The sequence below is a fragment of the Gobio gobio genome, assembly GCF_949357685.1.
Source record: "Gobio gobio genome assembly, chromosome: 23".
NCBI lineage: Eukaryota > Metazoa > Chordata > Actinopteri > Cypriniformes > Gobionidae > Gobio > Gobio gobio.
The window spans coordinates 19,815,275-19,832,907 of record NC_137119.1 but is presented as its reverse complement, the minus strand read 5'-3'; the positions used below and the strand labels follow the sequence as shown (position 1 = coordinate 19,832,907).

The 17,633-nt window shown below is 38.8% G+C and overlaps 2 protein-coding genes across 3 annotated transcripts in view; one reads left to right on the top strand and one right to left on the bottom strand.

Annotated features, from left to right (window-relative positions):
* Positions 1–777: 777 nt before the first annotated feature.
* fen1 (flap structure-specific endonuclease 1) lies at positions 778–17,382 on the bottom strand. The gene is made up of 12 exons (XM_079806198.1): positions 16,987–17,382; positions 16,648–16,757; positions 16,454–16,556; positions 14,443–14,545; positions 11,196–11,259; positions 11,014–11,123; positions 10,758–10,894; positions 10,583–10,649; positions 10,346–10,477; positions 5,473–5,624; positions 1,133–1,247; positions 778–1,037 (listed from the first exon to the last, which is right to left on the bottom strand). Exons 2-12 carry the CDS (start codon positions 16,727–16,729, stop codon positions 960–962), a joined length of 1,143 nt encoding a protein of 380 aa, XP_079662324.1. The 5' UTR covers positions 16,730–16,757; positions 16,987–17,382; the 3' UTR covers positions 778–959.
* tm9sf1 (transmembrane 9 superfamily member 1) overlaps positions 17,194–17,633 on the top strand; it is a 16,811-nt gene continuing 16,371 nt past the window's right edge. The window contains exon 1 of one of the 2 annotated variants that reach the window (XM_079806195.1): positions 17,194–17,503. The gene's annotated coding sequence lies outside the window, so the exon portion shown is untranslated. Of the gene's footprint in view, positions 17,598–17,633 lie in introns of both variants that reach the window. The other variant, XM_079806194.1, reaches the window with a different exon arrangement.

Below are 17,633 nucleotides of genomic sequence, written 5' to 3'. Positions count from 1 at the left end.
TTACTCGAGGTATGCTGGTTCCAAACGTGAGTAAGTTCAGACAACTCAGAGTATGTTAACCGGGAACCGACAAGACCTTCTCAACAGAGCGACAAATCGATGATTCACCATGGAAACAGACCTTAAGAAAAAGTGCCCCATTTTACTTTTTTTTTATGGTGATTTACATAACCTATTTAGTGCACGTCGCCACCTTTTTGGTGGTTGTGCAATCATTTTTTCTATGTCTTCGTTTAAGAAGTAATCTTTATTCACTGAGAATTAGGATTATATTGTTTGTTTGATGCTAATTAATTGAATGTAGATCCATGTGTGAGACAATAAATAATAAATATATTTGAATTGAATTAACATTTAATCATTACCTTGTTATAAAATATTTTATTCTAATTCTTTAGAATTAATATATAATATTGTATATTATAAACTGAAACAAATTTGGTTATATTAATTTAACTATATTAACTATATTACACACATCTGAATACCTCTTAAGCAAACTAACCCTGGAACATAATTTGCTACGGAGCAGGTTATGTTCAGAGAGTGAGTTGCTATGGTTACTTACATACCCTGAAAGTTACCTCCGTTTTTGGAATTGAAAGTTGAGGTTATACGCTTACTTACTCTTAAACATACCCAGGTATGCCACAACCTGCTTTCTGGAATACCCCCCCCCGGAGTAGGTCTGGGAACAAAAATATTAGTGTTTAGAGAAGTGCTCTCTTCAACCAAGACAGAATTTCTTCAAAAACCACACAAAAAAACAAAAAACATATAATTAAATAGTTATCTTTATTCAAGGTGGTACAGAAAGCAGAATAACAGGGCATTTAAAACTTATTTCCCCCAAGTTTATTAAAATACTTATAGGTAATGTTCTCATGTTTTTGTTTGTCAATATGAAATGACTGTTAAGGGGCATGACCAGCTCTGAACTTCTCTGGCTGAAATCGCTTTCATTTGCCCTTCTTAAATTTGCCTGGCGTAGCACTTGTTTTCTGTTTCTTTTTGGCAGATCCTTTTATTTCAGGCTCCTATGTAACAGAAAAATATATATTTTACAAATTACAAAATTAATGAAGACATTAACTAAATTACCATAAACTCAATCATGCAAGTATTATTATACCTTGCGTTTAGAAGAGATTGATCCGGTTACAGAAAAGAACGTGTCCAGCCTGCCCTGGGTGCTCCCTTGTCTACTCTTCATGATCTTCTTACAGCCGTTGCGGATACGATCCTCACTGACAACACACAAATTCAACACATCTGATAAACATAATCTGCTGCTGTGAGAACATAACCAAAATAATACAAAATAACAATTTCACCTTTATTTGTTCCATCTCACAGCACAACAGACTTTATTTCGCTGCTTTCCACCAAAATGGTGTTGGTTTTTGTGCCAGAGCTGATGCTTGCCAAAAGTATCGTCAAATCTTTTACACAAATAAACATGCCACGTGTACAAGCCATTCAATATCCAAAGCCCTAATGTGGCATACATCACAAGCTGCTTCTGCAAATGGTTTGTAACCATTTAGATATATACGGCTCTGGAAAAAATTGAGACCACTTAACATTGAGAAATCAATTTTAAGTGGTCTCTTAATTTTTCCAGAGCTTTATATTAGTAATAGCTGTTAATTTACACAAAGTTTGTTAACACTTTACAGTGTCCTTTTTATACATGTTACTTGACAGTAAACTCCTAATTCTATAGTAAGAACATGCTAATTAAATGTGCAAAAATGTTTTAGTGGCATCTAGGGCTGAACGATACATCGAATTTTCATCGTCATCGCGATATGAACTCGCGCGATGAACACATCGCAACTGACAGCCTGATACGATGAATAAGGGAAAACAGCTTATTACATGCGCCAATCTGAGCAACGTATTCTGAATACTTGGATTACTTTCACATTGAATTGCATTTTATAAGTCTAGGAATGCGGCCATCAAATCCTGCTTACTAAACATATATTATAAAATATCTGCCGTCAACGGGGCCAACGGCGCTTGGGCTAGTAAATCAGCGCATAGGAGAATGTAAAGTTGCACGTCAACCAAGCAGGGCACCGGTGGTGGTCGGCCAAAACACCTTTTTTTGTTTGTGAATGCTGTTTTACGTGAATATTAATGACACGAGTGAAGCACAACGCTTCATTTACAAAATAAATAATAGGTTTGCAATTAAATGTTACATCGCAGCCATGGAAACATAAGGATTAATGCCGAACGAGAGAGGAGGCTTTGTGTGGTGAGACAAATTTAAGATTGCTTGCGTTTTGCTATCTGGTCACACGATTTTCCTCGAATTTAACAATAGGCTTAGGCTTACTCCATTTTATTCTACTGGACATGGAATCTCTTATTTGTTTCCCCAAATCTTCATTTACGTCTCTCACAGGGTATTAAACGTGTCTTCCTTGTTTGATTAATTTAGGAGTAGCCTAGGCTATATTCACATCGTTTACTGTGGTAAAGTAGAAAACTGAGTAGGACAGATACATTTTACTTCAAACTTTACTTTATTTAACACAGTTTGTGCTGCTATTAGACTTGGTCAAGTTTATGTGTATAGCGTATTTCATACTGTATGAAATGCTATACACATAAACTTGACCAAGTCTATGAATCATACACGCCGGAGATTTTAGTTTCGCTTTCTCTCAAAGCGCATAATCAAACAAAGCCTCAGTTCTTGACCCTGCGGAAGATAATTTCGTTCTTCACATTTTACTACAAGTAGCCTATCAGTTTTGGAACATCAGGAGAAAGCATTAAGATATTAGAAAACGATGCTTCTTTCCTGCTTGTGTCTTCCCTTTCAGCGCAAAGAGGCATGACGCACGTCTGTGAGGAAATAAACAAATTTTTTCTTTAACTAATATTTATACTTATACTATTTATATTTCGATTATTTACAGATATTTATTTAAATGTTTTACAGACTGTAGTTTGTTGTTTCACTGACGGAAGTTGGCCTACTTAAATAAACACGCATGTTTGAGCCATATATACATATATATACACACATATATATATATATATATATACACATACATATATATACATACACACATACATACATCTATATATATATATTATATATATATTATATATATATATATATATATATATATATATATATATATATATATATATATATATATATATATATATAATATATATATATATAATATATATATATATTATATATATATATATTATATATATATATATATATATATATATATATATTTTTTTTTTTTTTTTTTTTAAATGTAGGCTATTTAATTGAGGTAGCCTATTATATATAATATAGGCTACCTCAATTAAATAGCCTACATTTTGAAAAAAAAATATAAACGAATATATTTAACGAATTTATATATAATATAGGCTATATAAAAAAAATATATATAGGCGTGCGTGGGTGTATAGCCGCCACCCCAACCACCGCGGCACTGCACAGTTGCACTGCCGTGTTATATTTCGTTCTCCCTTCTCTTTCTTTAATATGAAATGCTGTTTGAATTTCCAAGATAGAAACGATTTCTTGCCCTGGCTCTGTTGTTCTGGCTCCATCTCTACCTCTAGCTCCCACTGCTCCTCTCCGACTCCATTGTGACTGATCACGCAAACTGTGCATTTTTTCGTTTTCATATTGGGGCGTTCTGAGAAATGCATTGAGTTGCCTTAATTTATTTAGAGAGTAAATAAACTCATGAAACAGAGAAGTATGGTTAATGTCATCCATTGATTTCAACAATGTAACTGTATTCTAAATATCAACTATTTAAATTGTAACTGTAACGGAATACAGTTACTCATAATATGTATTCTAAATACGTAATGCCGGTACATGTATTCCGTTACTGCCCAACACTGAACACAACCTATTAAAGCACTAAGACATGGGAACAGTATAGCTAACATTCACATTTGAATATTTATCGCAAGTCATATCGTCATCGCAATATTAAACAATGTTATCTCACATCGCAGCTTTTCCTCATATCGTGCAGCCCTAGTGGCATCTAGTTGTGAGGTTGCGAATTGGCACCGCTCACCCCTCACTTTCGAAGCACAGAAAAGCTACTGTGGCCGACACAGGACAAAGATTTCGTTGTCTGATGCTGCGTTCACACCAAGCGCGAATAGAGTGTCTGGCGCGAGTGATTTCAATGTTAAGTCAATGGAAAGGCGCGTTGACGCGCGTCTGGAGGTCTCGCGGCGCGAAGGACGCGAATCCGCCTCATTCGCGCGTCCAGTTCGCGCGAATGGCGCGAATTGGACGCGAATTGAGCGTCTTGCGCGATACGCGCGTTACACGCGAATGGTGCTTTTGTGCATTCCCGCGTTTGAAGTGAATTCGCGTCTGACGCCCGAGTTGAAAATTTTGAACTTTGGCGTCAATTCGCGCCGCGTTAACCAATCAGGAGCCTGCTTGCTGCTGTCACGTGGTAAAGTGACGTGTATGAGAAACCCTGCATAAATTAAAAATAGTACTATTGTGTCACAAAATGTAGTTTTAAGACTCTTTCAGGTGGGAATGTAATTGTTTAAAGCTCAAGTCTGTGGTTTATTTATAAAGAGAGTGCCTATTTAAAAAAAAATGATCTTGTGTTTTTGGAGTTGTGAGATCCAGGCGATCCCCGCGGGCAATCACTGCTCATAACCCCCGCGAAGGCAGCCTTTCCTCGGCCAGTCCTTCTGGCGTCTGCCGCTGGCTCTGATGTCCTGTAGTGGTTCGTTTTGTGTAGATCTAACGGCCGAGCTTTGCTCTCATGAATCTATAATTTGTTGTCTGCCAAATCGTTTTGACTGAGGGCAAAGAGAAGTTTCATAACTTTATATTTTAAGGATATTTAAATATACATGTAGTGAAGATAATGTAGGAGTTGCCTGGACCACATTTGTGTGGCTATTAATGCTTAATATATATGTTTAATGAAAATGAAAAGAGGCAGAGTGGTGTTTTATGACATATTTCTCCTGGAGTGCCTTGAACGCGCGTCAATTTCGCTTCAAACGCTCGATTTCTACGCGCGTCTCTGCGGACGCGCGAATGCATTCAAAATGTTCGCGCGTGAAACTAGACGCGGTAGACGCGATTTTGACGCTCAATTCGCGTTTGGTGTGAACGCAGCATGAGACAGCAGAGTTGTTAGCGCTCTGTAGAGCAGTTTGTCCGTTTAGGGCTACTGTAGAAACATGACGGCGCAAAATGTCTACTTCTCTGTAGTGTGTGGTTTAGGGTTAGTTGCATGTAACATGTATGCACAATTTATAGTAACTACTATAGTAACTACATGCAACAAGGACACTAAAATAAAGTGTTACCAACTAAAGTGTAATGAGTATTTATGACGTTAGTAGTTCTAGGTTTGAGACAGGATGTTTTAGGAGTCCAGCACCCTTTTGGCAGAATTATTTGCAGAGATTTAAGTTGGTTTGTACCTGAACTGTTTCTCAGCACACATGAACTGAATTAGTCCCTCCTCGTCAGGTTCGTTCCACTTCAGATCGACAGATGGGCCGTCCACGACCTCAGGCTCCAAGAACAGACCCCGAGCCTCTTTATACAGCCAGTCCTCTGGAGCTGGGTGCTTCTGCAGCACAAACCGAAAAAAAAATTACGATGCAAGCCAACTTAAAAGGCGGCGGCTGGATGTAGTGGTTAAAGACAGTTTGTTTAATAACTCTCTACATTTTGAATTAAATCTAAATTTCATACTAGGTGACTAAGGGTAAACATACAAGACAATGATGTTCTAAAAACATTTGTGTACAGACGACAATGTTGTAAAAATGATTCCTTTTCACAAGAATCCACAAAAACAACTAAAAAGCTGTATTATGCATGTCAGGCCAGTAGTTGACAATGTCACTTTAAAAAACTAAAACATCACACGCCTATAGACTGAACACGCAATATGTATGCGCATGACGTCATTTTTTTCACAAATTCTGAGTGTTTTTTTTCCCACTCTCTGAGTCTTTACAGTGCAGTGAGTGCACTTTTCTAAATTATATAAATGGATGTGTAGTGTATTTGATGCACCTTAAACTAGTGTGTAGGGGCTTGCCTCACTGTTGCTTGGCTGATGTAAAATTAATGCGCTACATGAAAATTATATATATATATATTTTTTCTGTAAAAATGACAGAATTTGTTCAGAACTATTTAACTTTAATCCTTTTTGACCTACGCCCGCGCTTCCATTTGCATGTCTCTGTTTAGCCAATAGAGCCAATAGAAACTGAAACCGAATGGGTAGCACAATTTTTTGCATACAAATTCAATTACAAATTCAGAGACGTTCAGATCAAGCCTTCAACATGCTCTTGTTGCGTTATTTTCACCCTCTGATGAGTCTGCACAAATTGCTTAATATGAGCACAGCCACTAACTAAAAACTAATTTAGATTTCACGTGGCGTTTTCGCTCCGATCCTAGAAAATCATTATTTACGGCAGAGTCTCATGATTAAAATGAGTCTAAAGTCAACCTAATCCTTTACGGTGATCCCGCGATGTTCCTCACAGAGTTATGAACAATAAAACTCAATAGGCGCACAGGCGCTAACTAAAACAAATATAGATTTCACGTGCCGTTTTCGCTCATAATCAGATCGTAGAAAATGTCACAGCATTCAGTTGAGAATACCGAGAATATCGAAATCAACTGCAGGCGGTCAATCCTTTTCCTATTTAGCACCTAAACTCTGGAAGTGTCTTCCTAGTAGGGCTGAACGATATGGACAAAATTTCATATGTCGATTTTCATGCCAGATATCTCGATATCGATACAATACGATATGACTACATGTTCGGTGAAAACCAGAATCTGAATTAAAATGTGTTTGATTTAAGCCTACATTTCAAAAATTTGTGTCAGAAAATGTATTGTTTTTAAGCCTTTCGCACGTACGATCACACAGGTGTAATCAGTCTAGGCTGGTCCCTGGAGCGTATGATCAAGTGCATCACATGATCGACTGCTAAATTCAAATGTTGAATTTAGCCAGAGACAGGTGCGTTCAGAGCTGTCATATTTCACAACTTTTCAGTGTTTTCAACCACATACTGTTTATTTTAGGTTTCATACATATAAATTCACATAAGTACTAAAAAAACAATACATTTAGAGTTTGTAAAATACACACTGATGTGGAAGAGGTAATAATAATCCTTTCCATTATAATTCGACACGTTTTATTCATATCAGATACACATTGTGTAAGTAACTTCAATGTTTACTCTATTCTATTCCCAGTTCACCAGCCACTTACTTTTAAGTATTTCGGGAGAAGTGGATGAATTCACGTGTTGTAAACTTAGAGGTTGTAAATCCAACAGATCCGATTCTCTGAACTGCGTCTGCGGCACAAACTAACACGGCAGCGCCCATCGCGCATACAGCTCAACTAACGCAATCGTTATAAAAGGTGTTTAAACAACAATATACTCCCACTTGCATGTATTTGACAATCGGAATATCAGATATTTCATGCCCTAGCGAACACATTTGTGAATATTCTGAATAAAAAAGGAAAAAATTACAAAACCAGATCATCATTCATTCGGCGCTGTTGCTGCTGCGGTGTGTCACGTGACAAGCAATGACACGTCACCATGGAAACGCCGCCCCCCCTCTCACAATATAGTTCCCACGTCCCTGGTAGTGTGTGCGTGCATTCAAGGGCACTCGTAAAACTGATGTTTGTTGTGACTGCCAGAGTTGTATGCAGGGCGAGCGCGGAGAGGGGAAATCTATATCGTCTATATCGTTGCTTTTTTCGATAGTAATATCTTGAAAGTTCATATCTAGATATAGATACGATAACGATATATCGTTCAGCCCTACTTCCTAGCATTGTTCGGGAAGCAGACACACTGTCAGTTTAAATCTAGACTAAAAACACCTTACTATGGCATACACATGAAACACTTTTTCAATTAAATGATTGTTAGGCTGCATTAACTAGGTCAGCCGGAACCGGGAACACTCCCATTACACCTGATGTACTCATTACATCATAAAAAAAGATGGCATCTACGCTAATGTTAGTCTCTCTGTTTTATCCCGAGGTCTACTGCAGTCAGCCGGATCCGGGCCGTATCCAGATCAGATGGTGGACCTGTGCCCAGACATGACCAACGCATGACCCTGAAGTGTCTGCAGAGACCGTGTCAATTAGACTCCCCCTGAAATTACCTCATCGACAAGGCATCCTCAATAAACCCGTCTCTGGCGTGATAACTCCGATCGTTCGAATATTCCTATTTAATAATTGTTTAATCAATATGTCATCCTCAATAAACCTGTCTCCGGCCTGACGGTTCCAATCTTTTGAATATTGCAATTTAATAATTGTTTAATCAATACGTCATCCTCAATAAACCCGTCTCCGGCGTGATGACTCCGATCTTTCGAATATTTCGATCTACAATGACCTCTGACCTGTAAAGTTGCCAGAATAATAATCATACGTTGTTTGTTAATTGGCCAGAGGAGAACTGGCACCCCGACTGAGCCTGGTTTCTTCCAAGGTTCATTTTTCTCCATTAGGCCACCTGATGGAGTTTTGGTTCCTTGCCACTGTCGCCTTTGGCTTGGCTTGCTCAGTTGGGGACACTAAATGTTCAACTAAATATCCAAATAAATGTAATTACTAAACTAAATTAAATACATCAACTAAATTACTGATCTGCCCACATTGTCACTGTATGATAATTGAAATGCGCTAGATGATATCAACGTTTTCTCCAGAGCGGCTGTACAGCCGAATCAAATTCAGTAGCATAATTTTCCTGTTTAACACTGTGAAGCTGCTTTGAAACAATCTGCATTGTAAAAAGCGCTCTACAAATAAAGTTGACTTGACATTATTTATAGCAGATTCCAATGGTTAAAATGCTCGAGATATCCGAGATATAATCACGAGATAGACCTCATGGTTGAGCAATTTTAGAAATGCCCATTAGGGGGCGTTAAGGGCTAAACAAAAAGGCTACCTTTGTTCCAAATGCTGTAACTTTATTATTTTAAGCCATCGCCAAAACATTTTTTAAACCTTTATTTAACCAGGTAAGTTACTTAAGAACAAGTTCTTATTTTCAACAACAGCCTGGCAGGATAATTAGATCTACCATAAAATTTGACCCAGATACAGCTCACATGTAGGGAAGCTTCACCAAAAAAGAATCTTGTGTAAAATTCGCAATTTGCATGTTTTAAAATTACACATTTTAGAGCTTTAGTCGCAATACCGTGATATTTTTGTTACGGTTATCATACTGTCAAAATCTCATACTGGCCCATGCCTAATATACACACAACATTTCAGCTGTGAATAAATAAAAATGTTATGCGTGATTAAGTTCATTTCCTGCCTAGCGATGCAGGTTTACGCTAAAATATAAATAAACAATGGTTTTTATTTTAAAAAGCATCTATTGCGTCAATGTGCAGCGAGTCAGCTCATGTGATTTACATTTTGTGCTTCAGAGCGTCGATGCTCCCTGGTTTTTATTGTGCATTTAGGGAGCAAATGTTTCAATGCACTGGTACGATTTCGTAATTGGGACAGCCCTTCAAATGGCCAACTCCCTGATCAGTGCCCTGACTACCGAACTAGGGAGCTGACTGAGAAGCACCCATGGTTAAGGTGTCATTAAACCTCAAAAGCAGATGGGCTACAGCATTAGAAGACCACACCGGGTGCCACTCCTGCAAGCTAAAAAAAGGAAACCGAGGCTACAATTCACACAGGTTCACCAAAATTGGACAATAGAAGACTGGGGGAAAAATTGCCTGGTCTCATGAGTCTCAATGTCTACTCTGACATTCAGATGGCAGGGTCAGAATTTGGTGTAAACAACTAGAAAGCCTTGCATCAACGGTTCAGACTGGTGGTGGTGGTGGTATAATGGTGTTGGGGATATTTTCTCTGGACATTTTGGGCCCCTTAATACCAATTGAGCATCATTTAAACATCACATCCCAAAGGTGCTCTATTGGATTGAGATTAGAAGATGGGCAACACTGAGTTCATAAAGGGATGGACATGTTCAGAAACAATACTCAGATAAGCTGTGGTGTTTGCCAGGCAAAATATCTATAGACTTGCCATGTTGCAAAAAAGTTATTTTCAGACTAAGCAATGCACTGACCACTAGAAGGCACAATTCAGCAAGTACAGGATCATGATGTGTGATTTAAAAGGGTGAATCACTAACATGGGTACCATCTTGAAGATGTCATGACCTGCAATGTCACATTCAACAGTAAGTAAATGCTTTTTTTTTAAAATGTAAATAAACTTACATTTGGGTCAATATTCTCAAGGATCTCTTCAATAGAGCCGTGCTGTTTAATGAGGTCGATGGCCCTCTTGGGTCCGATTCCTTTTATGGTGCCACAGTAGTCACAGCCCAGTAGGATACACAGGTCAATGAACTGAGGAAGACATTCAAACATACACAAACAGCAATTATAAAGAACTGACACTTCTAGATATTTGCGTAAAAAAATAAGAGGATTTACTGAAAGCAAAAGTCTCACCTGCTGATGTGTCAAACCCATATCCTGTAGAATACGACTGAAATGAAACTCTTGGATAGGGAGCTTTCTAAGATGAACAAAAAAAATTACCCAGTTACTCATGCATGCCCAAACATCTCCATCACCATAATACATCTACAAAACAATTTTAAATATAAAGCATATCCAAACATACTTTGCTTCACTGGATGTTAGATGCCTCAACAGGACTGTCGTTCCAAATGTCAAACCGTCCATATCTTCTGTTGCTGTGGCAAAAACCTTCCCTGATTTCACCAGAGCAGCGCAGCTCGCCTCAGCCTCACATGGAGCCTTAACATAAAATGTATACAATTTTGCTTAAATCCACAAAATAATGATCTGCATAATATAAATATAATGATATATGTGTTTTTATTTCTATAATTCGGAGTCAGTGACTGGGGCAGTACCTCAACGTATGGGACTCCCATTAGAGTAAGTAACTTCTTGCATTCCTCGTTGTGTTGTTTGGTGACCTTCACTAGTCGCTTACTGAACTTGTCAATGTTCTCCTGTTCACCTGTTAGAATTTTTGGAATTAGAATCAATTTTAAAGAATTATTTTCAAGAATGCATGCTGTTTAGAAAGTACCTGCTTCCTGTGCCTGAGCAAGAAGTTTCTCAGCCTCTGCTCGTCTCTCGCCTCTCTTCTCCAGCTGCAAGAATAAAAATAACTTAAGTCCCCCTGCAGTCAATTTTATCCCTTAAAACTCATCTTTGATATCAAAATGACAAATTTTAAAAAATGTAATGTGAAAATTGTCATGCCTTAAAATATCTTAAAGGGGTGGTAAACCACGATTTCACTATTCTAACTTTAGCTAACGTGTAATGTTGCTGCTTGAGCATAAACAACATCTGCAAAGTTACAACGTTCAAAGTTTAAAGCAAAGGGAGATATTTGCTTTTAAAGAAATCAGTTTCTAAGGACTACAGCAAACGGCCGCTAGGGACTACTACACATTCACCCAGGTTTTGCTGACATCACCAGGCCCAATATTTACATAAACCCCTCCTCCGGGGAATATGAAATAAGGGGGGGTGAGGCCATTTTGTATCGCGGCGCTGTTGTGGTATAGTAGGCTGGAGTGTTGTTGCCGCGATGCCAAGGAAACGCTGTTATTTTCATCCGGATTGCAGGTCTGGGGTACTTGCTCTGTTCAGCCTTCATAGGGACGGGGGTGCGTTGCAGAGCGTTTAAAATAAAACATGTTATATGCACGTGTGTTTGAGTCAGCGGGGAATCAGGCACGCGCAGGGCTCCCTGCAGCACATCCACGGAGGAGAACATCCACTGTCTTCGTGATTTCAATGCCAGATTTGCACAACGTCAGCTGCGTGAAAAAAAACACTGCCGGTGCGTGGATGCATGACGCGCGCGCTGCACATTTCACGGAGGACAACACAAACTTCCACAAACTTCGCGAGTTCAATACAGGACATGCACAACGGCTTGTCCTGAAAGCTGGATTTACAAACAGAAGCTGTTCACGGGCCACAACCTGTAAGTCTGATTTATATTTCATCGATGTGTTTTCCTGTAATAGGTTGTAGCAAGGAAGTAAACAGATGACAACGCTGTTCTGCAAACCAGTCTGTTAAATGCTCATTCATACTTAACTTTATCCGACGAACACCTATCGTTACAAACACTAACGTTAAAATCTCAACAGCGAACCTGGCATTAGTGTAAATGATTCTTTGATTAGAGCTTTTATGTATTGTTTATCTACAGGCATGCTAAACATGGTTCTGTGTGTGATTTGGCTAACTTACTAGTTAAAGCCAGTGCTTAGTGTTTGTTTTGGGTTAGTTCTTGCGACAGATATTTGGCTATAATCGTTCTAAAAATACAAAAGTTAAAGTGCCATTCAGTAGCGATCATTATAGATCCGCAGTCTTTACTCTTGAGGACTGAACAGGTTCTGCTCGATCATCTTCACTCAAATGTTCTGGGTCTGATTCGGGCTCAGATTGGTATGGTTTTATTGACGCCGTTGTTTCTAACACTGACCAAAGCACAGCCTCCGATAAAGGTAAGGGGCGTGACGTTTCCGACGTGCACTGCGGTTAGCGAATCACAACACACTGGGCCAGCTAACCAATCTGAGCCCATCGCGTATTTTTGAGGGACTGGCTTCATACAACCCGGAAAGCATCAGACCGTTTTACAAGGAGGGACAGAGCAGTGTAGAATAAAGGTAGAATAAAATGAGAAAAGCCCCGTCCCGCACATTGACGGGATTTGATGCATGTTTGTGACAGTGGGAAACAGGGGTTCAAACCATGTTTTTGAGATGTCCTTTGGTACATTGCAGTTTTAAGGGGAAAATACTCAGCAATAGTGTTTGACTGTTGAATTTGCAAACCGTTTGTCTTAAAGCATTGTAAAAAATCTCACGTGAACAGCATCGGCCAAAGAGAAGCGCTGCGCTGCTTACACCATGTCAACAGCATAAGAGTCTGACACAGGCTAGAAGAAATTGTTGAATAAAGTCATTATATTTAGTTTTTTTGAGCACAAAAAGTATTCTCGTCACTTCATAACATTAAGGTTGAACCACGGGAGTCACATGGATTATTTTAAAGAGGTCTCGATTTCTTCACAAATATCTTAATTTGTGTTCCGAAGATGAACGAAGGTCTTACAGGTTTGGAACGACATGAAGGTGAGTAATTAATGAAAGAATTTTCAATTTTGGGTGAACTAACCCTTTGAGTCACCTTAACAAACAGTGAAAAGTTGCTGTAAAATACTGTCAAAGTTTTTTTTACTAAATTTAATTTATAGTGAAAAACAGTAAAAGGACATTCCTCTAAATCCCTGCATGACATCACAAGATTATAATTTATATGAATAATTTAGTGTCTTTATTTTTGCTATCTGTAATATACATTTATGTTACATTTTATGTTATTTAGTAAATGTTTATTGCATTATTTTAGTGTTGTGTATTACCCTGATACGAGTACTGGCCATGTTTTAAGCACTTTTGATTCATTGTGGCTTCCTGTATTATATAGTGATTATCAGTACATTTTAAGGTAAAGCAGATTCTGGTATTTTAAGCAGCTTTGTATATTAACATTACATCACTTAGTGAAATAAAGTTTCAAGTTGTAAAACGTACAGACACAAATATGCCATCTCATAATACCTGGAACAGTGTCACAGTATTTTTTAGAGTGAACTTCTGTCAACTGCAGCTTCCAGGTTTTTTTTTTTATTCTATATTGGTTTACAGTGCATGTTAGGGCAGGGACAATAAATCGATGCATTGTGAATCAAGAAATGATTCTGGATAAATTGAGATTTTCCTAATGCATTGCGATTCTCTCTCGAATCGATTCTGTTTTTAACAGCAGATGGCACTGCATGCTTTAGAAACAGCCGGCTCGGTTTGCCTCCAAATCCTCATTCACACCACTTGAACTTTCTATAAAATAATCATTCATAAACTTGAAAAAGGTTGAAGCGAATTACAAGGGTGTTCACATTAGTCTTGCATCATAAAAGCATTCTGAGGTGCAAGTACATTCTCAGACTCAGCTGAACACACAAGAGCTCTTCTCTGAGCATTTGAGAGTGGTTAAAAACTAGCCTAGAGCGCCATCTGCTGTTAAAAACTAAGCTAAGAATCGATAAAGAGAGGATCAGGATGCATTGATTTATTGTCCCAGCCCTAGAGTACGTATGCACTTCTTCAAATAATAATTTAGTATTTTATGGATGAAAATAGTTCATCCCAAAATGAAAATTCTTGAAAATACAAAAAGGTTTGGAATGACAAGTAAACATTGACAATTTTCTTTAGAGTGATTGCACGTCTCTGATGCACCTCTCCAGATTTCAGCTGAGGGGGCTTCCCATCAAACACATAAACCGGCTTGATGCCACTCTCCAGCATTCGGATGGTCCTGTAGAACATGCCCATAAGGTGACTGCGGAGACAAGGACACATGTATAAAAGTTGTAATCATGCAAAAGAAAAAAAAAGCAACAGGTCGGTAAGCTTAAACCTGCTCAGAAGCAGTCTTATTTCATGTAAACAGGATTAGATTGCATCTTTTTAAGCAGCGTTGATACTTAAAATCTGTCCCAGCCAGTGCGACTTTATTACAAGAGTTCCTTACTGAACCAGGGGCAATAATTTTAAATTATACCATTTTTAATGTTTTTTTTAAATAATATTATAATATGTAGTCTTTAATACTATAGACAGTCAATTTTATTGAGAGATTTATTTGTGACGGAATAATTCCTTTATAATTTTATTGGAGTCTTACACACATGCTGTACAGTTAATCTGAGCCGTGCATTAATTACTTTGAGTTGTGACATATTATGGGAGTAGCTTGATGCAGCGCAGGAGAAGCGGATAACTTGATCTTGACCCTTAAAAGGTCCCATGGCATGAAATTTTCATTTTATGAGGTTTTTCAACATTAATATGAGTTCCCGTGGTCACTCTGTGAACATTTTCATAGGTCGATGAAGGCTGCCCTGCGTGTCAGCCTCAAAGACAGCAACTGGGTCATGCTGGGCATCAGGACTGCGCCAAAGGAGGACCTTCAGTCCTCATCCGCCGAGCTTGTTTATGGACAGCCGCTGCGGGTACCAGGGGATTTTGTTCCTAGCACCACGGTTCCTTGGCCTGCTACTCTCCAGCGGTCTACTCTACTGGACAATGCAAGGCTTTTCGCACCTGTCCCTACTTCCCGACAAAGCCTCCCTCGGTCACACATCCCCGCTGGACTTCAGACGGCTGACTATGTTTCATTCACCATGATGCCCACAGGGGACCTCTACGCCCACCCTACGAGCATACATAATTCACCTTTGAGGTTAAACGTAGTTCTATACACTGTTGATTATAAATGCAGCACTTTGTTAGCGTGTTTGTTCATGACTTTTCAGGGGTCGCGGTCCCTTTAAATGTGCTTATAGCATATTGATGTGGGACGCTTGTCAGCACCATTTTGATTCAGAGCTTTCTGCCTCAGATTAATAAACGAGACACGCACTAGTGTGCTCAACATGAGAAGTTGTCTCTTGTTATTTACTACAATTTCCACAACTTCTCAAAATTCTGACTTTTTTTTCTCAGAATTGCGTGATATAATGTCGCACTCAGAATTGGACTTAATATCTGACTTTATATCTTGCAATTGTGACTGTTTATCATGCAATTCTGAGAAGAAAAAAAGTCTGAATTGTGAGATGTTAACTCACAAATGTGAGAGTGAATTCGGACAGCCGTTGTACACTCATTATTGCGGTGCAATGTGGGATTGAATGAGTGCACTCAGTAACGTCCACTATGGTTTTGGACACTACTACAAATGGCTGTCCCTTCAAATAATGCCCTATTTGAGGGTATAGGGGCGATTTCAGATTCAGCCCAGGTGTCTTTTTTAATTATATGATTCTAATTTGAACTATCTCATTACGTGGCTGTCTTGCCACCAGCCAATCAATGCATTGCTGATCATGATTTCAAATATCAATGCATCTGCCCTTTTCAAGGAACACATGAATGCGCAGTAATCTCAGACTTAATCCAGATATTTTAATCCAATCCACAAATTCGTTTGAAGAACCAAATTAGTCAAAGATCAGTTAACACGATTAGAAAATCTGGCATCGGACCCCTGATCGGACTTTAATATTCATATCCAATTGAGCTAAAAATTAAAAAATTAAAAAAAAATCAGAAACCAGTGCTTTGGCTCCTCTGAGGGCCCAATATGCAAATCTTGGATGACTATACACTTTGAACTCATTCAGCTTCTAGTTGTTCCATTTCATTCATGGACAAGTGATAGTAGGCAACACTACACAGTACATACCTAGTGGTCTCTCCATCTTCATTCTGCAAAACATTACCGTCCTGTCTGACGGCGATCAAAAACTGATAGATGCACATGGACGCATCAATAGCAATCTTCCTTCCTGCATGCGTGTATAACACAAAAATATAAACACACACGTTTTGCTTGAAATACTAATCAATCAATCTCATTTAAATGGTAGGAGGCCTTACCAAAGTAGTTTTTGATGTCCTGTTCCTTGATGGCTGAAGGCGCGTGATCCGCAATGAGCTTTGCAAGACCGTGAATTCCCATAGTGATGAACTACGTTATTGTCGAAAATCTGAAGGGATTAATATCCATAAAGACGAAGATATTAAAATCAAAATAAAGACCAACATAGAGCAGCTCATACACCAGAGTGGATACTAAAGATTTGGGGGGGGCGGCTTCAGGCATGCAAAACAAAGCTTAAATGCCCAAAAGCGTGTGATAAAGCGGCTTATGCACGCGCCGCATTAATGTAACAACACTTTACTAACTGCAAAACACAGAAATAAAAGACAACTTACCAATAAAATGTGTATTTTAGTTTCTTGTTTTCAGGCATACACACAGAGACGCAGCCACACGAGGAAAAGCGTCGTCAAGAATTTCGCGCGAATTCTAAATAAAGGCACAAGTAATCAATTTCCTGGCAGATGATGGCATCGATTAATCCAAATTGTCTAGTTCAGCCTTCGGAAGGAAGAACAACGGAGCATGCATCTCGATCGATTAGTCAGGACTGGCGAAACATCAACAAGATGGAAGAAATGACACCGATGTTCCTGGTAACGTTTTATCACATGCACGCAAAACGTTTTCTTTTATTGAACGCTCACTTAAAGTTGTGACTTAAATAATCCGATAGTTTTTGAAGAAGGTGCAGGTGTTGCGCTGTAGCCCCGCCCACCCCGGAAGATCCCAAAGAGGGTGTTTTTATTTTTTAAGGTGACGTGGATTCGCTGTGCGCCGCTGCTGCTCTCGACCTTTCGGCTCTTCAATCGCGTGAAAGCAAAGATTGGATATCTTCAATCGCCAGCAATGGTCAGATATGACATTACACATACGCGTGTGCTGTTGACTGGATTTTGAAAAGAAAGAAGCGATTCTGTGGAATCCGAGGAAGCATTTGAAACAGGTTTGGTGCATTTCTCGGATGCGGAAGTATTTCAAG

What these genes read in the sequence shown, in the direction of transcription:
- fen1 (XM_079806198.1), bottom strand. Translation starts at nt 16,729, where the DNA reads ATGGGAATTCACGGTCTTGCAAAGCTCATTGCGGATCACGCGCCTTCA. An exon ending in CTCAGCTGAAATCTGGAGAG is followed by an intron (nt 11,260 to 14,442) that starts GTGCATCAGAGA and finishes TTATTCTTGCAG; the next exon opens with CTGGAGAAGAGAGGCGAGAG. An exon ending in TGTGCTGAGAAACAGTTCAG is followed by an intron (nt 1,248 to 5,472) that starts GTACAAACCAAC and finishes GTGTGTTGTCAG; the next exon opens with TGAGGATCGTATCCGCAACG.